Here is a 25,588-nt window from a genome sequence, read left to right on the forward strand (position 1 = left end):
TTTGTACATCGAGAATAATTCCTATGTAAAAAATATCTGGACATGACAATTATTGCAATCTAATCACAGTGCAATAATTTCAGCACAAATATCCTTGAAATAAGATTATCTCCAAAACATGTACATTTACAATATACTAAAAATTACATCACCTCAATGTTATATATCGTTGATGTAGTTGAAAATGCAAAGTTGAAGTTTCGTCCTGTTCGAAAGGTTTTAAAAGTGATGACATCTTTTAAGTTTCTTTAAAAAAAAAGAAACGCTTTTCAGTCGTTTAACTTTAACTTTACTGAAGGCATTTGCCACTTGGAAACATATACAAGGGAATAGTCACTTTAACACACGAACTCAACATGCCACATCAGCAAGTAGAAAGGGGAGATAACTGATGAGAATTAAAAATGGGGACACAAAAAGGCAGAACCTATTACTGTAGGCATTCATCAGGCTGATCCAACTAAAGGCAGTGTTGACTACTTTTAACATAAGCACAGTAAGATTGTACATAATCAGCTGTAAGCATAGGAAATCAGACACTCATTTCATTGAAAGCAAAACCAACATTGTAATCAGTTACAAGTGAATTGTGTTTTCCTTTTCATAACAGAATGTTGAGTAGTTATCTCCCTTCAATCACGTAATTGTACCAAATGGCATTCCACAAAAAATCACAAAAGCCAAAAATGGCGAAGGAAAAAAAAAGAAAGTAAAACATATAAGAAACAGACAGAATCAACTTTCAATACATAACATTTCACAAAATAGCACAACACAATATCATCCATACCATTAAATGTATAATATATATATATATATATAAGTATATGCATATCTTAATATAATACTTTTCATCAAATATGGCAGGCATCTTACAATTGATTCAAAGTATTATATAGAAAATTTCTGATTGAAAGCACTCATAGATCTGTTTTACGTAAAAAGGAGTAAAGATGAACACATGATAAAGTAGAACTTTCAGTCTGCCTTCAAGCTAAACCATTAAAATGAAATAAAGGCTTCTGTTGTATTGCATACTTCTAGGTAAATGAGAGTCACATCTAATGTCTGTCTTCTTTCTCTGCACAAATGGTTAAATCATATTAATGTAAATATCAGCACAAAAATAAACATTCATGTTAACAATTTCTCTTCCTTTAACTTCCTTGTGCATTAGAAAGAGTCATTGTAAAATGAAAGAATATTTTCACTCAAGTGACGGACAACAAACACCGCCATCGTGCCAGTACATGTGATCAAATCGATACATATATCTCGTAATCGATGCATGTTAGTTAAGTAAAAGCTCGTAGTGTAAAGTACTATAAATTGGTTTTGATAACAAAAATTATATATGTATTCTTAATAAACTTCAAAAGATTTAAATACTTTAAACTTAAATTCCATGTACCCAAAAAATGATTGCCTTAATATTGTAAACTTAGATCTACACACATACATGACAAATTGTAAGTGTATCATTCTAATAGGGCAGATTATGTCCTGAACATGTGAATTTGCTTGGCCTAAACATAAACGGTAAAGTTGACAGCTATCATCTGATAGGCATCACATCTTACTAAACATATATTTTTTTCCAAACATATACATTTACTTTGGCACTTGATTTTCTTCATAAAATTCAATAATGGTATTATCTTTGTTAATATCTGCTCATCAATGCGTGAACATAAAATTCAATAATGGTATTATCTTTGTTAATTTTTATATATAAATTCAATGAGATTACAGTAAAAAGTAATATGTCAAGGTGGAGATTTACCTCATCAGAACTTTCTGTGGAAATTAATTCCGTTTAGTGTTTCTTCTACATTTAAAAACTTGATATTCACAGTTTGCAGTGATGAACATAGGTCATTGAAACTGTTGATTAGATTGTCATGGTTTTTGACCATGAAAATTAAGAAAACGGTAGTACACATAGAAGCAATATCCTCCAAGGAAAAATTCGAGAAGTCACAGAATTAAAAGTATTACGCAATAATGAAATATGTGTAGCTGTTTGGCTACTTGTTAACACATAGCAGGCAAATCCTATTTTTGTGTCGTTGCTTCATAAATCTAACCACACAAGAACATCATAGACTAAATATACAAGTAAAGAACACTCATTGGTGGTTCCTTTCCGAATCCTTGTCCACATTACAGGGTGTAGTCTAGGCAGAGACTTGATAGAGATGGAGAAAAGGAATCCTTCTCCAGTTGTGCTAGTTGTTTTAACCATCAGGTACAGTCAGTTCTGTTTCTGGGGTATCCATGCAAACTACCCAGATGTCTGAGAAACAATGTAAATATACAGTACTCCATTACACACATACCACAATCATTAAATCATGTTCTTCAACACGGATTTGAAAACAAAATTAGAAAAAAAGGTACAAAGTAATGCAATTTGACATCAAACAGAAAGATGAGTTAATTATACAACCTGTAACATAATTGTAATCTACATGGAGCTGAGTCATTACACCATAGAAAATCAATATGTTTTCTGGGTATCGAAAGTAGAATTCTGAAACAATGCCAGGTAAAATCTCTGTTTACAGGAAAAATGTCCATTTTCTAAGACATAGCACCACAAAACTGACCGGGATCTGGTGCTTCTTACATACAGGTCATCATTCCTCCTAAGAAATTTCTGTTTGGTGTAACCAAAAGGTCAAATCATTATTCCTTTCTCAGAGACTGCATTACCGGAGAATATTTCGGTGTATTTAATTGCTGAAGGATTTTTCAACCTCAGGTACCAGATCTACTACAAGGATTTTGTTGGCCAATGAAATAATGACTTGGACTTGTAAGTCATTATGCTAAACATTGGTATCATATACAAAAGACATTATTGTATTATTATATCATTACAGATTACAGACACTATTCTGATATTACATTATTACAGAATTGTTACGACACTATTCTGATATTATATTATAATAGATTTGTTATGACACTATTCTGATATTATATTATAATAGATTTATTACGACACTATTCTGATATTATATTATAATAGATTTGTTACAGTATGCAAGTCTAATGAGGAAATAAGATCATTTAAAATGAAAATGATTTGACTAGATTCTCTTCCACTGACAGAGAAAAAACCAACTTAACTCATAAATACAATTACGTATTGAAAATAATTTTCAAATCAAAATCTTCATCACAACTATATATGTATATAAACTAGGGTTTTTTCAAAACATTACTTGGAAAATCAATAGATGATACTGACTTAACAAGTAACACAACTTCATTCACAAAAGCATAGAATAAAGCAAAAATAGTTGACAATCAAGCTTTTAGTTGCTTTATGATCCTTTGAAGGATAAAGACTGTCTAGAAAAAAGAGTTCCATGGAAACAGCTATAAATACTCGTGTAACTTATCTACAACAGGCTTCGTGGTTTAAAAGTATACAATAATACATTTATTTGAAATAAATACAAAATATGAAAAAAGGTCACGATAACACTAAAATAAGTGAATGAAAAACCGAATTTCAATACAATACAAATAAATGTTTATAAATCAATATGTTAGCACATTCATCATATTGCAAGCTTTCTCATATATACTACAGTCGCCAGCACTAAAACATACACTAACCAACAAACACAGTTTACTTAGATCTCAACCCAACAGACACAGTTTATTCTGAGGCCCTTCACACTTGGCCCCACTTCTGGACATCTTTTCCGACTACTCATATGGACCTCGTACCATAAACAACCCCTAATAACTGGCCCCACAATGTGCTTCACGGCAGACATGATCAAGCATCTTTAAAGACCTTGATAGGCCCCCTTGTACCATGCATGTTATATGGCCCATGCCATTGCATGCAAAAAAGACTTGATGATCACATCTTGTGATCCAAAGGCCCAAGCATTCAGAGCTAAAGCTCGAAACATGTATAGGGACCCACATCATGTACATACAATTTTTATACCATAATTATCCATTCAAACACATGCAAACAATCTCCTTATTAATGTGACTGGGAAGACTGCAGTCCGTGGCATGTAAAGGCGACTCCATATCAAATCATACAGTAGGCCCCTGGCATGTATATGGTGACTACATACAAAACCATACTGCAGGTTCCAGGTATGGATATGGTGAACCCATTCCAAACCATACAGTAGGCCCCTGACATGTATATGGTGTCTTCCAAACAAAAGGTTGGTCCTTAGCATGTACATAGAACTGCACTACAAAATGACAAAAAGAGCAGAACATGTACATGGAACCTCTACGTTTAGCAATCATCAAATTTTTTTGGATGTATTTTACTAAAAGTCCATGCATTGTTGGCATTTCCCTAGCAAACTTATAATCACCTACAGGACATATCTCCAGATTTATAAGTAGAACAATGAACAGTCCTACTTGGTGACTGGCTTTTTATCATGTCCTACAACCTCTCTTACCTGTACATGACTGGGGCCTTATATATTTAGCTTGTCCCATGACACACAGAGAGCACATTCACACAGCCATTGGCAGGTCACAGCAGCCCATGACTACTTAAGGTCAACAGAATCACACAGAAAATAGGGTCCGAGAGCTGACCACATTCACTGATGATCAACAAGAATGAAACAACAAACATCGGAAAAGATGATTTGCTGCAGATCATCAACATTTTTCAGGTGTATCAAGACAATGTATCCGATTTCTTATCTATCAGAATCAGAAACCCATGAATGGCTTGATCTTATGACTACTCATGATCATTGTTAATAGCTACATAATCTTTCCTAACTGAAATGAAAGTGAGCATCTTGATCAACCAGAGTTTGACGTATAACTGACCCCTCAGATGCACACTCTCACATCTGTTTTCAAAACTCAAGCCGGAAGGCAGAGCAGCTTGTCTCATGGTCCTGTAGCTGGATTGTACATCTAGAGGCAGACGGGGCAACATCAACATTGAGATCACAGAGGCGGTCCTTGTTGAGTCCCATCCAGTGGCGTATGGTGTCATTGTCATACGTTGGGATGATGGTGACTTTGAGGTCCTTGTCCTCCCATGTCTGTTTGGCATCCAGGAGGGCGTTCAGCACTTGTGAGTTGGGGGACAGGGAGCTGAGGACGTAGTACCTGGCTCGGATACGTTTGAAGAACTCTATGTCACTGTACTGGGGATTTCCATGGTTTGGTATGTAAGATAAGTCCATGTAGAAGGGAGTCATGGGTGGAAGAGGAGGGCTCTTGAAAGTGGCAGGGGATGCTCGACTGCCAGTGGCTGTTGCTGGTCTTCTGCCTGTAGACTTGGCTTTGGACTCTGATGATGAAGAAGTAGCCGCACTAGATGGGCGGGCCTTTGTGGTAGTGGATTTCACACCATTTGTCTTAGCAGTTTTAGTAGTGGAAGGTGCACCATTTTTCTCTGGCTTGTCTCCTAATTTTGACCTGTTTAACTTTGCAGAATCTGGTCTCTTAGTTGCTCCAGATTTGGCTTTATGTGTGCTCTTCTCTGTGGCTTTACCATTGGCTGTTGGCCCAGGAGACCCCTCGGGAGGTGGTGGAGCAGGCAGCCCCATTGGTTCTCCCCACTCTTTAGGATCAAAGCCCTGTCCATTAGTCCCCCCTTGGAAGGGATCTAAAGGCTGACCAGAACAGGTAAAGGGGTTGGTACTTTGTGTGTTATCAGGTAAGAATGGATCAAACGCTGCAGCTGCTCCATCTGCTGGGCTGGCCTGATGTGGTGCACTGTCATTTATGCCAGTGAATGGATTAAAGTTAGACTCTGTGCTAGGTTCTGGCTGCTTTTCCTGCATACCTATTAAGGAACTGTAAGCTCCTGCCTGGTAGTCATCATTACCTTCATCTTGCTCTGGAAGTCCTTCATCTTCTTCTTGCGAGTCCTCGGATTTCAGATCCACTGGATCAGGGGTTTCATCTTTCTCGAAGGCTTCAGGAATGTTTGATACTTCCAAATAGTCTCCATTCTGTTGCTGACTTTCCTCCAAAGAATCATCTATAACCTTAACATCATCATGTGACACAGCTCCTCCATCTGCTACATCTTCTGTCTCCTCAAGCTCTTTAAGATCATCTTTGATGTCTTCGTCTTTTTCAAATGCATCAGCACACTGATGCCCATCGTCAGACTGAAAGTCTTCAACTGGCTCTGTGGAAGGTTCATCCCCAACTTCTTCACAAGACGCCTCTGTAAAGCCTTTGTTCTCAAAGGCATATGGTGAAACATCCTCTTGAGTGTCATCTTCAGGAAGAACTGTCTCCCTAACATCACCCTGACTATCCATTTCATCTGGTGAGACATCTCCCTCATCTTCGTCATCAACATCATCCAGAGCATGGTCAGACACATCAGCCTTTTCTTGTGGTTGTTCTTGCACTATAGCGAAAGGTGAAACTTCAGGAGTCTCAGAATCCTTAATTAGAACTTCCTCTTTTTCTGGCATATCCTCCAGAGGATCGGCAGATATCACATCCTCTTGTACATCATGCACCTGCTCTGCAACATCTTCCTCTTGTTCTTCTGGCATATTGTCCAAAGAATCTTCAAGTACTTGATCTTTCAGATTTTGTTCTTCTAGCATATCAGCTACAGGATCTGCAGGTTTTATCTCTTCATGTACATCAAGTTCTTCATCTCTAATATTTTGTTCTTCTGCCACATCATCTACAGGATCTGCAGGTTTTATCTCTTCATGTACATCAAGTTCTTCATCTCTAATATTTTGTTCTTTTGGCATATCATCTACAGGATCTACAGGTTTTGTCTCTTCATGTACATCAAGTTCTTCATCTCTAATATTTTGTTCCTCTGCCACATCATCTACAAGATCTGCAGGTTTCATCTCTTCATGTACATCAAGTTCCTGATCTTTAACATTCTGTTCTTCTTGCATGTAATTCAGTGGATCTGCAGGCATCACTTCTTCTTGTACATGAGATTTCTGTTCTATGACATCTTCCTCTACTTGTTCTGGCATATCTTTCTCTAGTTGTTCTGCAGGTTTCATGTCCAGTTGTCCATCAGTTATAACATCTTCTTGTTTCTGAAAATCAGGAACATTAGCCTCGTCAACAGGAGAGACTTGCTTCAATTCTTCCATTTGAGTATCTGCCTCCATTTTGTAATTTGTGGCATAAAGATCAAAATTGTCCTTCGCTGGTTGTATGGCATTTTCCTCTACCATGTCTGGAGATTCCCTGCTTGGAGGATCACTAGGGACCTGGTCCTGAACATCATCTAAAGAGACAGGTCTGTCTACATCCTGAACTGATGGTTGAAAGTCAGGTTCATTTTTGAAGGATGGTACAACATCTGGCTCTACTGGAATATCCCCAACATTTGATTGAGGGACTTCAGGGCAAAGCGGTTCCTTTGTAATGGGGGACATTTCTGGTATTAAGTCAGGTTCTTGGGGGGAGTATGCTACAGGTTCTGGTAAAGATTCTGGCTGTATGAGGCCAGTCTCGTAATCGTGATCTCCATTCTCTACAGAGACATCCTGTGGAGCCAACAGGTCATTCTGTAGGTCCTGGTGAAATGAGCCATACATAAGGGAGCTCTCCCCCTGGTCTGGAGCAACTTCATATTGATTTGGGTCAGGCAGAGGATCTGGGGACTCCGACTTCTTCTCTGAATCCACTAAGGGTTCTTGTTGGGGTACTAGGGTGTCAGCCATGGATTTCAGTGGTTCTTCTGGGGTGATATCTATAAGTGAAGTTTGGGTCCCTGACAAAAGATCAACAGCAGGAGGTACCACTTCCTGTACTGGTTCCACAAGTGGTTCTTGTGAAGCAACAACTGGAGCCACACTTGCTACAGGCATTGGGGATTTTCGTTCTGGGGATGGTGTTTTCTGTTTGCTTGGTGTTGATTTTTCTGCTTCTTTTTTAGCAGAGGGTCGTGGTGACTGTGTTGACATTGGTTTCTTTTTAGCCTCAGTAGGAGATGGCTTCTTTGGTGTTGAGCTTGCTGGTTTCTTTGGGGCAGGTGGATCGGCTTTAGTAGATTTTGAAGCTGTTTTGTTAAGGAGGGAGGGTTTAGATTTTGTTATCTTGTCCTCTGCCTTCTTCTTATTTTCATCTTCCTTTGATACTTTGTTTGATCTGCTTGTTGCAGCAGGTCTAGGGGTAGATTTATTCTCAACTTTCTTCTCTGGTGTTGGTTTTGCGGCTGTTTTAGCTGATGCTGGGCGCCCAGCTGATCCACTGGCTTTCTTTGGAGCAGGCTTAGCTTCCAGATCTTTTGGTGTACACGTTGCTTTCTTTAAGAATTTCAAGTGTTTTAATTTTTCCAGTCCCTCAATAATCTTATGTTGCGGGGCATTTCCTGGGAAGAAAAGGCGGTTGATGTCTGCATCTGGATCGGATGGTTGCCACACTAGTAAGCAGCAGATTGACAGCATGTTTGGAAGTGGTACATTCTGGGTAGAGCCAAACTCCATCACCTGCTTGTTCCATTGTTGGTAAAAATCCTTTAGCTCTTTGCTGTCAGACACAGGGTTCAGTATGTACATGTCCAAGGATCCGTGGCCAACTTTGTGATACAGGTTCACAGGCATGACAGTTGAAGTTGTGCCAACTCGGGAACAGGGCTGAGGTGTGGGTATAAGGTTCTTTGAAAATTCCAGTAACTTGCTCCCCTCTTCTGCTAAATTAATAGCTAGCTGGGGCTCTTTATCACTGAAACCATTGAGCTCGGCATCACCTGCCTTGTCAGAAGCATTTAAGTACATAAAGCCTATGTCAGGATGGATTGTCTCCATGCTCTTCCTTCTCAGAACAGAGCTTATACCAAAAATATTATCAGCACCGAGATGGGTCATAAGTACAGCATCAATACGATCAAGATGGCGGGCAAAGTCCCAAAAACAGGATTTCCTGCTGTATCCACCATTGACTAAAAGATTGAAGCCACTGATACCAAACATAGCAGAGTCTCCTTCACAGGCTGGGAAAATGTACAGGGTCGGCTTGCTGAATCGAATGTTACCTACAACGTCTGATGTACGCATTAACTGCTGGATGGTTTTAGCATGTATAAAGCTACCTATGTATGTCGTAAACTGTAAAATGCCATTGACATCTGACAACTTTTCCTCCGGATTTAGCTCCAGAGTGAGGCTTTTACAGACATCAAGTTTGCTGATATTAGAGCTTTTCCATTCCCCTCCTGTGTTACAATAAATTGTCATCTTGCCACCATCCTGCTGTTTCAAAGCTGCCTCAATGTCGCTATCTTTGCAGAGACGCCCCAGCTGAGATACGGTGAAGCAGTCATCCTGTAGGACCCAGGATCCACTACCACCAAAGTAGTGCCCAGCATAAATAAGGTGTCGAATACCAGCAGGCATCATCAGGAAGGTTTGTAGGGATTGTTGCAAGGTTTGAAGACGAGGGTTAACAAGGATTTCCATAGCAACCTTCTCTGATCGGTGTTGGATTGTCCTCTCATCTGCAATGACAAAATGGAAAGAAGATTAAGTTATATGATTTTTTGCCTGTCAAGTTTTACACATTGTAGGCTCCTTATCTCAACAATACTTTGGTAAAGGCTATGTTTTTAATGATTTAATGATGGTTTTATTAATTAAATGATGTGAAATAATGAAAGATTCATATTTCCACCATGCATGTATCTTATATTCATAGTTGTTACCCACTTTTTCATTCTTAACTCCTAATAAGCGAACAAAAAAGAAAATTAGACAAATTTGATGAATTTTTCATAGTTCAGGAAATATATCATAAAATTGTGACAGCAGTATTTTCAACAAAGAAACACATATCTACAATAAAAAATCTGTATTTTAAAAATACTGGCCATAAGCCCATTCTCTGTAATATATCCTATATCTTAAATCCCAACAAATGCTACTTCATAATATTGCACTGACTTTGAATCTAATATTATGTTGTGCCCCCCTGGGTTCAATGTGAATTAACCATGGTAAACGTTTATCACAGTTTCAATTCTGAAGCAGCAGGAAAAGCTGCATCTCTAGGATTGGAATCATGTTTATGAAACAGCTGAAGTCAAAATGATATTTTGGTAGGTACTCCTGCTTGATAAATGATATGAATATTGACTCTGACCTACTAAGGCTACTGATCATTTCAGGGTGCTGATGTGTTGACTGACTCCTACTCAGATAGGCTATCTATTAACATATGCTGACATGATTCCTCTAGTTTAGTCAGAGATAACTTCTTGACTTTTTGTTTGACCTCAGGTCATCAGGTCCTCATATTACACATAAGTGTATTATAACAAGTGTTCAGTCTCCATCAGTATACTTTTATGGTATAGTCCTAATGTTACAAATCTTCACCAGTATACAATTGTGGTAAAACCCCAATGTTAGGAGTCTCCACCAGTACACTATTGTGATATAGCCCCAATGGTAGGAGTCTCCACCAGTACACTACTGTGGTATAGCCCCAATGTTAGCAGTCTCCACCAGTACACTATTGTGGTATAGACCCAATGTTAGGAGTCTCCACCAGTACACAATTTTGGTATAGCCCCAATGTTAGGAGTCTCCACCAGTACATTATTGTGGTATAGCCCCAATGTTAGGAGTCTCCACCAGTACACAATTGTGGTATAGCCCCAATGTTGAGAGTCTCCACCAGTACACTATTGTGGTATAACCCCAATGTTAGGAGTCTCCACCAGTACACTATTGTGGTATAGCCCCAATGTTACAAGTCTTCATCAGTACACTATTGTGTTGTAGCCCCAATGTTAGGAGTCTCCACCAGTACACTATTGTGGTATAGCCCCAATGTTAGGAGTCTCCACCAGTACACTATTGTGGTATAGCCCCAATGTTAGGAGTCTCCACCAGTACACTATTGTGGTATAGCCCCAATGTTAGGAGTCTCCATCAGTACACTATTGTGGTATAGCCCCAATGTTAGGAGTCTCCACCAGTACACTATTGTGGTAAAGCCACAATGTTACGAGTCTTCATCAGTACACTATTGTGGTACAGCCCCAATGTTAGGAGTCTCCACCAGTACACTATTGTGGTAAAGCCCCAATGTTACGAGTCTTCATCAGTGCACTATTGTGGTATGTTAGGAGTCTCCACCAGTACACTATCGTGGTATAGCCCCAAATGTTAGAAATCTCCACCAGTATACTTTTTGCATTATAGCACCAACTGCAATATATTTATTAGCACCAGTGTTCAAGCTAAAGGCCTTTAAAATGCATTATAATTTAACAAAGTTATGCTGACAATGTTGAAATTTCAAAGAGATTGTGATAAATCAAAATTATCTCTACAAAATTCTGGAAATATAGACAAAGTCATCTAAAATTTTTGATAACAAAAGTCTGACTTGATTAAACAATAAGTTTACAACTGGATAATTGTACTGAACATTGGCTAGCCACAGCAACATAAACTTCATTGAGTAAAGCTGGCTGATACTTCCCCGGACCTTCATGACTTCAGATCAACTTAATATATATTTAAAGAATCAGTGGTATTCTGGCATAGTCTCAGGTAACTAATGTTAGCCTCTAAATATTTTTCTATATAGCAGGTTAACTAATATTAGAGACTCTAAATATTTTTCTATCTAGCATTATATATGCAAACTTGGAAGCACTTGGCCTGGCTGATTTATTCATGAAACTGTGCTAAACCAACATTCAATACAAATCAGAGATCTCATAACTGACACTTTACAGAGGAATGCCATATCAACCCTTCAAGGATATAAATTGCACAGAAAAAAAACATCATGTAAATCTTATTAAGAGATTAACTAAATTTGACGAAGACATATTGCAAGTGTATATTCAATCTTATGAAAACTTAGAATGTGGAAAGTATAGGATACAAAATGTGTAGACATTGTACAAGATACTGTCGCTGATCATTGTGGTCACCATGAAAACTTACATCGTGGTCGCCATGAAAACTTACATACATCGTGGTTGCCATGAAAACTTACAGAGTGGTCGCCATGAAAACTTACAGAGTGGTCGCCATGAAAACTTACAGTGTGGTCGCCATGAAAACTTACAGAGTGGTCGCCATGAAAACTTACATCGTGGTCGCCATGAAAACTTACAGTGTGGTCGCCATGAAAACTTATAGAGTGGTCGCCATGAAAACTTACAGATTGGTCGCCATGAAAACTTACAGTGTGGAGAGTATAGGATACAAAATGTGTAGACATTGTACAAGATACTGTCGCTGATCATTGTGGTCGCCATGAAAACTTACATACATCGTGGTCGCCATGAAAACTTACAGAGTGGTCGCCATGAAAACTTACAGTGTGGAAAGTATATGATACAAAAGGTCTATAGACATTGTACAAGATATTGACTCTGATCATTGTGGTCGCCATGAGAAATATGCAGAAGTTAATGACAGCATTATTCTGAGCACAAACACTAAATACATCACACAAGATATGGAGATTTTCCAGGGAACTAACCTGAAGATCAATATTTCCTTATTGAGGACCTTTAATACTCATCAATCTGGTCTATCATTCCTTTAGATAACATCAAAATGGCCCAAGTAAAAGGAACAGATGCAGTAAAGATGACTTTAAATATGAATGCTTTAAATGAAGGGATTAATATGTCTATTTTGCTTTGAGCATATAACAAATAACAAATTCACAGAGAGGTCTTGGCCGCCTTTCTCCTCTTATTGGCTTTAATGATATGAAATATGAGAATTCCTCTCAAGAAATAGCAATAATAACCTTCAACTGTCAACTAAAAGATGGTTGCCTGCCAGTAATTTGTTTATCTGACAGTCCCACAATGAAAAGGCCACAACACAGGGAACCTACATACGAAATCTGAAAATGATGAATCCAGTGTTTCTCAAGAGATAGCGATAACAAGAATTGTTAAAGGACTGATGGATGGATGACAGACAACAGACCACAGATGTAGGGCACTCTAAATATTTAAAAAAAAAACACCTGTATACTGCTGTGTGACAGACACACCTGTATACTACTGTGTGACAGACACACTTGTATACTACTGGGTGACAGACACACCTGTATACTACTGGGTGACAGACACACCTGTATACTACTGTGTGACAGACACACTTGTATACTACTGGGTGACAGACACACCTGTATACTACTAAGTGACAGACACACCTGTATACTATTGTGTGACAGACACACCTGTATACTACTGTGTTATCCTACTGTGTGACACACACATCTGTATACTACTGCATGACAATCACACCTGTATACTACTGTGTGACACACAAATCTGTATACTTCTGTGTGAAACACACATCTGTATACTACTGTGTGACAGACACACCTGTATACTACTGACAGACATATCTGTATACTACTGTGTGACACACACATCTGTATACTACTGTGTGACACACACATCTGTATACTACTGTGTGGCAATCATACCTGTATACTACTGTGTGACACACACACCTGTATACTACTGTGTAACACACACACCTGTATACTACTGTGTAACACACACACCTGTATACTACTGTGTGACAGACACACCTGTATACTACTGTGACAGACACACCTGTATACTAGTGTGACAGACACACCTGTATACTACTGTGTGACAGACACACCTGTATACTACTGTGTGACACACACATCTGTATACTACTGTGTGGCAATCATACCTGTATACTACTGTGTGACAGACACACCTATATACTACTGTGTGACAGACACCTGTATACTAGTGTGACAGACACATCTGTATACTACTGTGTGGCAATCATACCTGTATACTACTGTGTGACACACACACCTGTATACTACTGTGTAACACACACACCTGTATACTACTGTGTAACACACACACCTGTATACTACTGTGTGACAGACACACCTGTATACTACTGTGTGACAGACACACCTGTATACTAGTGTGACAGACACACCTGTATACTACTGGGTGATAGACACACCTGTATACTACTGTGTGACAGACACACCTGTATACTACTGTGTGACACACACATCTGTATACTACTGTGTGGCAATCATACCTGTATACTACTGTGTGACAGACACACCTATATACTACTGTGTGACAGACACCTGTATACTAGTGTGACAGACACATCTGTATACTACTGGGTGACAGACACACCTGTATACTACTGTGTGACACACATCTGTATACTACTGTGTGATACACAAATCTGTGTACTACTGTGTGACACACACATCTGTATACTACTGTGTGACAGACACACCTGTATACTTCTGTGACAGACATACCTGTATACTACTGTGTGACACACACACATCTGTATACTACTGTGTGACACACACATCTGTATACTAATGTGTGACACACACATCTGTATACTACTGTGTGACAGACACACATGTATACTACTGTGTGACACACATATCTGTATACTACTGTGCGACAGACACACCTGTATACTACTGTGTGACACACATATCTGTATACTACTGTTTGACAGACACATCTGTATACTACTGTGTGACAGATACACATGTATACTACGGTGCGACAGACACACCTGTATACTTCTGTGTGGCAGACACACCTTTATACTACTGTGTGACATTTGTATACTATTGTACGACACCTGTATACTACAGGGTGACACACACATGTGTATACTACAGGGTGACACACACCTGTATACTACTGTGTGACATTTGTATACTATTGTACGACACCTGTATACTACAGGGTGACACACACATGTGTATACTACAGGGTGACACACACCTGTATACTACTGTGTGACATTTGTATATTATTGTACGACACCTGTATACTTTTTGCATGTATTAAAAGGAAACAAAAAAATTATTCATGACACCTGGACTTTCATTGTTTAAATCAATCCAAATAACCTAGCAACGGCCTACCTTGGCATTCTTTTCCGTGCACCCTAACCAACCAAACTAACTTACTCATCAGATTTTATGTAAATCACAGGTAAGCTAGGGCATTTTACAATAAACACATCCCAAACACAAAATAGAAATATCTCAAATTAACAAATTCTACAAATCTTCTATCAAAAGTCAAAAACCAGAAAAAAGTTCTACAAGGGTACATTTTATTTGTTATTAACAGCTTACAGCTGGTTGCGCTTGGCTCATTGCCAGGTATATGTTTGTGGATATTTAAACACGGCACCCATCACTCTCTCCAGTTTGAAATTCTGAGTCACCAGCACCACAAAATGGAGGGAATAACAAGAAAAAACTGACATGCAATGTACATGCAATCACATGTTATGTTCTCCTGCGGTAAACCCTCAGGCATGTAATTAGGCTAAGCTCTAAAATGGAGGATCGCGTGGAGATGTCGGCAACTTATTGTCCTTCAACAAGATAGAGTGCAACACAGCCATAAAAAAGTCAAGCTCTATGGAAGCAGATGTCAAATGTGTTTATATTTTTTATTTTTTTTCTAAAAGCAATATCAGCTTGGCTTTGTGATGAATCTGTCCAATCAGAGCTCAGAAATATCGATCATTTAACAACAGCCTCAATACAAACAGAAAGGAAGAAAATAATTATTTCAGAAATTTATAAAATGGCTTCTATATTCTGCCAACAATGATCCCTCTTCTACCTTGGTTTCTGAAATACAGCCAAAGTCAGTGATTCTGTCTGGCGACTGTGAAGCTCATGAAATGTACAATATAAAACATTCATCTCTATTTTACAAAACTTTGAAAAAGAGCACCAAAGTATGCCAGGCTGATAAATATATTTCCCTGAGAGTGGATAGAGACCAAGAAATAGAGGGTTTGCTGTACTACAGACTAAACATGTATTAAATAGATACCATTTTAGGTCGACTGAACACACCCCAACCAAATTCAGAAAAGAAAGTCACAGTCATCATGGAAAACTTAAAGATTTGGAGATTGAGCAGTTATTTTGTAGATTCCTATATCAAAACGAGAAAAAGTACAGAATGAAATCACTTTACAAGAGTAAGAATGAGAATTCTTGCTAGTATCAAGAGTTTCAGGTAGAACAAGTGCTATGCTGCTGTTTGACTGAAGTTTTGGTACCAGATAAACCAGATGTATTGTGTAAACAGCTTTAAATAACATGACAGGGTATTTATTATAATAACCACGTTAGTTTCAGTAATGCGAGCTATCATTTCAATCTAATTAAAATCATATCTCTTTGTATCTTGTTACATAGCGACCTGACGGAGGCCACTTCAGTGACATTTTATAGTCAGCATCAACCATCTACCACTGATCAATATCCTTAATCAGACTTTTTTGGAAATCAATCAAGGGTTGGCAAAAATATAATGTTACTGGCAGCAGTACAAAATGTTCTTTTTCCTAACATTTCATCAACGTTACATCACAAACTTTTATCATTCCATTTTTTAACGACATACAAATTGTATAAAACCTGTATATTTCCATTAATACATATAAGTAGGTGTTGATGTTTGTTAGTGTCGACATGTTGGCTTTATTAGCAATGCTGCTTGGTAACTCTAAGGTGTGTTCAAATAAAACTTTGTGCTAAAAAAATTCAATTTTACGTTCTGAATTATAGGTGTTTGGCCCTTCATCATCAGCGACTCCTATAGGGCTCCATCAAAAAGTAAGAAGTGAAATGAGAGATCTGGTTTTAATAAGATTACTGTAATTTTCTAAATTTCATATGAGAAGTGTGGTCAAGTAATGGAATTTCTCTTACCCTGGACAGGTAAGTCCACACATTTTACCTGTGTGAGATTTTCTGGTCCCAACCTAGTGTTGAGACAGAGAGATTTCCCTGTCAGGATAATGATATAATGTCACAGTAACAATTCACAGACGTCAACAATTCAATCATGTCAATGACGTGATGCATTGGCACAATAAAAACAGACTGGAGTAGTTAATAAAATCAGCTTGGTAAAAGAAAAAAATCATTCATCCCTTTGTGAGATAGGGTGATCTCAACACTGAGGAAAGGGTGATCTCAACACTGAGGAAAGGGTGATCTCAACACTGAGGAAAGGGTGATCTCAACACTGAGGAAAGGGTGATCTCAACACTGAGGAAAGGGTGATCTCAACACTGAGGAATGGGTGATCTCAACACTCAGGAAAGGGTGATCTCAACACTCTGGAAAGGGTGATCTAAACACTCAGGAAAAGGTGATCTCAACACTGAGGAAAGGGTGATCTCAACACTGAGGAAAGGGTGATCTCAACACTGAGGAAAGGGTGATCTCAACACTGAGGAAAGGGTGATCTCAACACTCAGGAAAGGGTGATCTAAACACTCAGGAAAAAGTGATCTAAACACTCAGGAAAAAGTGATCTCAACACTGAGGAAAGGGTGATCTCAACACTGAGGAAAGGGTGATCTCAACACTGAGGAAAGGGTGATCTCAACACTCAGGAAAGGGTGATCTAAACACTCAGGAAAAAGTGATCTCAACACTGAGGAAAGGGTGATCTCAACACTGAGGAAAGGGTGATCTCAACACTGAGGAAAGGGTGATCTCAACACTGAGGAAAGGGTGATCTCAACACTCAGGAAAGGGTGATCTAAACACTCAGGAAAAAGTGATCTCAACACTCAGGAAAGGGTGATCTCAACACTCAGGAAAGGGTGATCTCAACACTCTGGAAAGGGTGATCTAAACACTCAGGAAAAAGTGATCTCAACACTGAGGAAAGGGTGATCTCAACACTCAGGAAAGGGTGATCTCAACACTCAGGAAAGGGTAATCTAAACACTCAGGAAAAAGTGATCTCAACACTCAGGAAAGGGTGATCTCAACACTGAGGAAAGGGTGATCTCAACACTGAGGAAAGGGTGATCTCAACACTCAGGAAAGGGTAATCTAAACACTCAGGAAAAAGTGATCTCAACACTCAGGAAAGGGTGATCTCAACACTCAGGAAAAAGTGATCTCAACACTCAGGAAAGGGTGATCTCAACACTCAGGAAAGGGTGATCTCAACACTCAGGAAAGGGTAATCTCAACACTCAGGAAAGGGTGATCTCAACACTCAGGAAAGGGTGATCTCAACACTCTGGAAAGGGTGATCTCAACATTCAGGAAAGGGTGATCTCAACACTCAGGAAAGGGTGATCTCAACACTCTCTCAACACTCAGGAAAGGGTGATCTCAACACTCAGGAAAGGGTGATCTCAACATTCAGGAAAGGGTGATCTCAACATTCAGGAAAGGGTGATCTCAACACTCAGGAAAGGGTGATCTCAACACTCAGGAAAGGGTGATCTCAACACTCTGGAAAGGGTGATCTCAACACTGAGGAAAGGGTGATCTCAACATTCAGGAAAGGGTGATCTCAACACTCAGGAAAGGGTGATCTCAACACTGAGGAAAGGGTGATCTCAACACTCTGGAAAAGATTATCAAGTAGCAAACACTCAACAAGCCATGTGTTTGAAAACTAAATCATTCTTCCCCACAAGTTGAGATCCACCTGTCTTACTACCAAGGAGGTGAAATATTCTACTATTCAATTAACACTATCTGCTGACCACAAACCTCATGTTGGGAATTTCTTGATGGATAAGAAAGTCTTTCAGTTCAAAAGATGAAGTGATAACCAGCTCTTCAAGATGGTGAATGTGGCTGAATCAAACACAGCTTATCACTAAAAGTTCTGTCATAATATGAGAAATGATAAATTTTTCAAGGCCACAGCTATAGTGGCCATCTTGAATGTTTGTGGGTTAAAAGGACCAACTGTGGACTAAACATAACTCATCAGAGAAAGTATTGTCTTATCAAAAGAAGAAATGGCCACAAAATTGTTAGAGATGGCAGCTACTGTGGCCATGACGATTTAGCTGCGTTTAGCTAAATTTCAGGAAGGACCAATACAAGTCCTGTATAAATGGAAATAAAGAATATTCAAGATGGCAGCCATCATTGCAACTGGATGCTGCATTTCAGTTAGGGCAAACTATAGACCATGTTTAGATTACTGACAAACAAAGGTAGAAAGACTAACCAATAGAAGACCAGAAGTGCTATAATTAGAACAAGAATCCTTTCACAGATTAAGAATCCTTCACATATCAAGACAAATCTTAACAAGACATGCCAGATCCTCCAAAACAACAATATGCTACTTTTAAAGACAGATGGACCACAGATTCTAACTAGGGAATCCTTTGAAGCAGTCCATCATTGACTGTGTGTCTTCCTACAGCTCACAAAATGCTTTTCTGAAGCTGTTTACAGAGTATTTGTCTAGAATAACTAAACAACTGGCAAACATTCATCAGGATATGTTGTGTGCCCAAAATGTACAGAAACCTTACTATAGTGATATACAGAAAGTGTGACAAAAACTTCAAACGATTCTAGCTGGTAGTGTGAATCATCTATCTACGATGTAGAAAATGTAAAAAGTATGAGTCTATCAGAACAATGATGTAATTGGGGTGGAGAACGAGCCAGGAACCGGTGATAGTTGACAGAGTGGAGCTAGGTAATACAATTTATATATCACCATTACAACCATTTAACCACTAAATGCACAGCTAATGAGCTAATTACATAGCTGACAACCTAAGGATCTAATGGCCTTCGGGACCAACTCTGCCTATCTATCACACTTGTGACACATCTAATGACCCTTCTTGTTCACATTTTGTCCATAATTACTCCTCTAAAACTCTCCTTTATTTAATCAATGGTGTCTAGTATCCACCAAAATACCCTCTGTAATGAAATTATATCCTCACTAGTATAACATCACAAACACTTATGTATGATTAAAACCATCAATAACATAACAGTGTATATATGAATGTGATTAAAATCCTCAATAATGAATCATTATAATCATGTGTGATTAAAATGGTAAAGATTCTAAGACTGACATCTGAAAAAGGCTGAAAAACAATGTAATCAGCCTGTTGATTTCTTATGACCTACATTTTCTCATTAACATGACCTTGATGACATTAAACTTTGATAAATATTTATTTACTGGACTGACAGTTTTGTTTTACTTTGACTTTGATAATGTTGTTATATCTTTAACAAACAGGTTACATTTTAACCATTTGATATTTTGAATATTGATCAACCCCATCTACTGTTGTATAAACCACAACACACCAAAGTAGCCTGGTAGTGAATTGATGTTAAAGTAAAAATCTCTATATCTTTAGGCCTGCTTTGTGATCCTATGGCTACATGAATGTAACTGACAAAACTGACCTCACATCAAATCTGGTAACAGTATATGCAAGTGAGGTAAAGTTTTGAAGATCACTGTCCGACCTTGTGCCCCACCCATGTAGCCCTAAGTGTCTATATTTTTTATCGGTATCTGACCCCCATTACAGACGACCAACACACACATTCCATCACAGGACAATGGAACAGCATTTCATAGTTATACAGCCTTGCAGCATTTTGAAAAAGATTGGCTTATTACCAGATATTGGTTTTTTACTCTATTATGCAGTGTACACATCATCTATGGCCACAACCCATAACACAGTTCTCTAGAGGTAATGAGACTTTGAAGAGTATGTTTAACATATACCCTCTATAATGCTCCATCTTATACCCTCAGTGGTTAACAAGTCTCCATCATACACACTGAGTGGTTAACAATGCTCCATCATACACCCTCAGTGGTTAACAATGCTTCATCATATACCCTGAGTGGTTAACAAGTCTCCATCATACACCCTCAGTGGTTAACAAGTCTCCATCATACACCCTGAGTGGTTAACAATGCTCAATCATACACCCTCAGTGGTTAACAATGCTCCATCATACACCCTGAGTGGTTAACAATGCTCCATCATACACCCTCAGTGGTTAACAATGCTCCATCATACACCCTCAGTGGTTAACAATGCTTCATCATATACCCTGAGTGGTTAACAATGCTTCATCATATACCCTCAGTGGTTAACAATGCTTCATCATACACCCTCAGTGGTTAACAATGCTTCATCATACACCCTGAGTGGTTAACAATGCTTCATCATACACCCTCAGTGGTTAACAAGTCTCCATCATACACCCTCAGTGGTTAACAATGCTTCATCATACACCCTGAGTGGTTAACAATGTTCCATCATACACCCTGAGTGGTTAACAAGTCTCCATCATACACCCTCAGTGGTTAACAATGCTCCATCATACACCCTGAGTGGTTAACAATGCTTCATCATACACCCTGAGTGGTTAACAATGTTCCATCATACACCCTCAGTGGTTAACAATGCTTCATCATACACCCTGAGTGGTTAACAATGTTCCATCATACACCCTGAGTGGTTAACAAGTCTCCATCATACACCCTCAGTGGTTAACAATGCTCCATCATACACCCTCAGTGGTTAACAATGCTTCATCATACACCCTGAGTGGTTAACAATTCTTCATCATACACCCTCAGTGGTTAACAATGCTCCATCATACACCCTCAGTGGTTAACAATGTTCCATCATATACCCTGAGTGGTTAACAATGCTTCATCATACACCCTGAGTGGTTAACAATGTTCCATCATACACCCTGAGTGGTTAACAATGCTCCATCATACACCCTGAGTGGTTAACAATGCTCCATCATACACCCTCAGTGGTTAACAATGTTCCATCATACACCCTCAGTGGTTAACAATGCTTAACAATGCTCCATCATACACCCTCAGTGGTTAACAATGCTCCATCATACACCCTCAGTGGTTAACAATGTTCCATCATACACCCTGAGTGGTTAACAATGCTCCATCATACACCCTGAGTGGTTAACAATGCTCCATCATACACCCTGAGTGGTTAACAATGCTCCATCATACACCCTCAGTGGTTAACAATGCTTAACAATGCTCCATCATACACCCTCAGTGGTTAACAAGTCTCCATCATACACCCTGAGTGGTTAACAATGCTCCATCATACACCCTGAGTGGTTAACAATGCTTCATCATACACCCTGAGTGGTTAACAATGTTAACAAGTGGTTAACAAGTCTCCATCATACACCCTCAGTGGTTAACAATGCTCCATCATACACCCTCAGTGGTTAACAATGCTCCATCATACACCCTGAGTGGTTAACAATGCTTCATCATACACCCTGAGTGGTTAACAATGCTTCATCATACACCCTCAGTGGTTAACAATGCTTCATCATACACCCTGAGTGGTTAACAAGTCTCCATCATACACCCTCAGTGGTTAACAATGCTCCATCATACACCCTCAGTGGTTAACAATGCTCCATCATACACCCTCAGTGGTTAACAATGCTTCATCATACACCCTGAGTGGTTAACAAGTCTCCATCATACACCCTGAGTGGTTAACAATGCTTCATCATATACCCTCAGTGGTTAACAATGCTCCATCATACACCCTCAGTGGTTAACAATGCTCCATCATACACCCTCAGTGGTTAACAATGCTTCATCATACACCCTCAGTGGTTAATAATGCTTCATCATACACCCTCAGTGGTTAACAATGCTCCATCATACACCCTGAGTGGTTAACAATGCTTCATCATATACCCTGAGTGGTTAACAAGTCTCCATCATACACCCTGAGTGGTTAACAATGCTTCATCATATACCCTGAGTGGTTAACAAGTCTCCATCATATACCCTCAGTGGTTAACAATTCTTCATCATAAACCCTGAGTAGTTAACAATTCTCCATCATACACCCTCAGTGGTTAACAATGCTCCATCATACACCCTCAGTGGTTAACAATGCTTCATCATACACCCTGAGTGGTTAACAAGTCTCCATCATACACCCTGAGTGGTTAACAATGCTTCATCATACACCCTCAGTGGTTAACAATGCTCCATCATACACCCTCAGTGGTTAACAATGCTCCATCATACACCCTCAGTGGTTAACAATGCTTAACAATGCTCCATCATACACCCTCAGTGGTTAACAATGCTTAACAATGCTCCATCATACACCCTCAGTAGTTAACAATGCTTCATCATACACCCTCAGTGGTTAACAATGCTTCATCATACACCCTGAGTGGTTAACAATGTTCCATCATACACCCTGAGTGGTTAACAATGCTCCATCATACACCCTCAGTGGTTAACAATTCTTCATCATACACCCTCAGTGGTTAACAAGTCTCCATCATACACCCTCAGTAGTTAACAATGCTTCATCATACACCCTCAGTGGTTAACAATGCTCCATCATACACCCTCAGTGGTTAACAATGCTCCATCATACACCCTCAGTGGTTAACAATGCTTAACAATGCTCTATCATACACCCTCAGTGGTTAACAATGCTCCATCATACACCCTCAGTGGTTAACAATTCTTCATCATACACCCTCAGTGGTTAACAATGCTTCATCATACACCCTGAGTGGTTAACAATGCTCCATCATACACCCTCAGTGGTTAATAATGGTCCATCATACACCCTGAGTGGTTAACACTGCTTCATCATACACCCTGAGTGGTTAACAATGCTCCATCATACACCCTCAGTGGTTAACAATTCTTCATCATATACCCTCAGTGGTTAACAATTCTTCATCATACATCCTGAGTGGTTAACAATGCTTCATCATATACCCTGAGTGATTAACAAGTCTCCATCATACACCCTCAGTAGTTAACAATGTTGCAACAACCTTCAGTCCTACAATATATAATTTCCTTTCACTAGTGTTAAAGGGTTGGTTAGAATCTATAACCACTTTCTGAAAACAAAATTTAAATCTCCCTGAAGGAAGCCACACTCAGCCAAGGGAGCCACACCCATCCAAGGCTGCCACTCTCATCCTAGGGAGCCATTCCTATTACCATCTAAGGGAGCCAGAAAAACCCAAGGAAGCCACATCCATCCAAGGGAGCCACATCCATCCCAAGGAGCCACACCCATCCAAGAAAGTAATACTCTTCTAAGGGAACCACAACCATCCAAGAAAGCCACACCCATTCAGGGAGCCACATCCATCCCAAGGAGCCACATCCATCTCAAGGAGCCACACCCATCCAAGAAAGTAATACTCTTCCAAGGGAACCACAACCACCCAAGAAAGCCACACCCATTCAGGGAGCCACACTCATTCAGGTAGTCATACCAATCCATGGGAGCCACACATTCAAGAGAGCCACACCAATCCAAAGGAGCCATACCCATCCAAGGGAGCCATACCAATCCAAGAGAGCCATACCCATCCAAGGGAGTCACACCAATCCAAGGGAGCCACACCCATCCAAGGGAGCCATACCAATCCAAGAGAGCCATACCCATCTAAGGGAGTCACACGAATCCAAGGGAGCCACACCCATCCAAGGGAGCCATACCAATCCAAGAGAGCCATACCCATCCAAGGGAGTCACACCAATCCAAGGGAGTCACACCCATCCAAGGGAGCCACACCCATCCAAGGGAGCCACACCCATCCAAGGGAGCCATACCAATCCAAGGGAACCACTCCCATCCAAGGGGGCCATACCTATTGTTTGATTATCTAATTACAAGACAGAATATGAAAAATACTAAGCTGAAGTTAATTAATCTTGATAAAGTTTACAAAGATAATAGCTGATGCAGCAAGACATGACCGCACTGCTACTTTGGACCATGTGAGCTACAACCACCTCACAATGTGATTCAGTCAGGATTACAACATCAATAATCTTGCATTCACTATTGATTTAAAATTTTAGCATTGAAATCATACCAAGTATTAATGATTCAATGGAGAAATATGCAAAATCTGTCTGAGAACAATAACCATCTGTCAACAACAATTTGTGTCGATAAAGAGGATGACATTTTCTTTCTGCTTCATCATATAACAATAAACAACGAGCTTTAGCTGTAGTGTAGATGTTACACCTTCTCCCGGAATGTACACTGTCACCAGATCCAGATGTTACTGTCTTAAAAATCTTTCCTTTTATGGTGTTTATCTAAATACTCAATAAAACATAGTATTAAAAGGTTTCAACAAACTAATATATTCCTGTATAATACATCAATTGGCATATTTTTTTCTTCATTACATTTATCATGAAGATGAGTTTATGAATGAATCATGTATGAAATTAAACAGAAATGTTTGATATCTGCAGTAAGTGTTCTTATGACAAAAAATTTGTCTGAATTTAGAGCACCTAGAACTGCTGTAATTGCTGTAACTTGTCTGGTTATAGAGCACCTAGAACTGCTGTAATTGCTGTAACTTGTCTGGTTATAGAGCACCTAGAAATGCTGTAATGGCTGTAACTTGTCTGGTTATAGAGCACCTAGAAATGCTGTAATGGCTGTAACTTGTCTGGTTATAGAGCACCTAGAAATGCTGTAATGGCTGTAACTTGTCTGGTTATAGAGCACCTAGAAATGCTGTAATGGCTGTAACTTGTCTGGTTATAGAGCACCTAGAACTGCTGTAATTGCTGTAACTTGTCTGGTTATAGAGCACCTAGAAATGCTGTAATGGCTGTAACTTGTCTGGTTATAGAGCATCTTGAAATGCTGTAATGGCTGTAACTTGTCTGGTTATAGAGCACCTAGAAATGCTGTAATGGCTGTAACTTGTC

General features: G+C 39.2%; 1 protein-coding gene across 1 annotated transcript in view; it reads right to left on the reverse strand.

Annotated features, from left to right (window-relative positions):
- Positions 1 to 266: 266 nt before the first annotated feature.
- Positions 267 to 25,588, reverse strand: part of LOC132553015 (microtubule-associated protein 1S-like) — a 68,530-nt gene continuing 43,208 nt past the window's right edge. Inside the window, exon 3 of the mRNA XM_060217219.1 lies at positions 267 to 9,463. Within this exon, the coding sequence (XP_060073202.1) occupies positions 4,869 to 9,463 (4,595 nt within the window). The 3' untranslated portion in view covers positions 267 to 4,868. The remainder of the gene's footprint in view (positions 9,464 to 25,588) is intronic.

The sequence above is a fragment of the Ylistrum balloti genome, unplaced genomic scaffold, assembly GCF_031769215.1.
Source record: "Ylistrum balloti isolate Yb309-2 unplaced genomic scaffold, AGI_CSIRO_Ybal_v1 Utg370292, whole genome shotgun sequence".
Taxonomy (NCBI): Eukaryota; Metazoa; Mollusca; class Bivalvia; order Pectinida; family Pectinidae; genus Ylistrum; species Ylistrum balloti.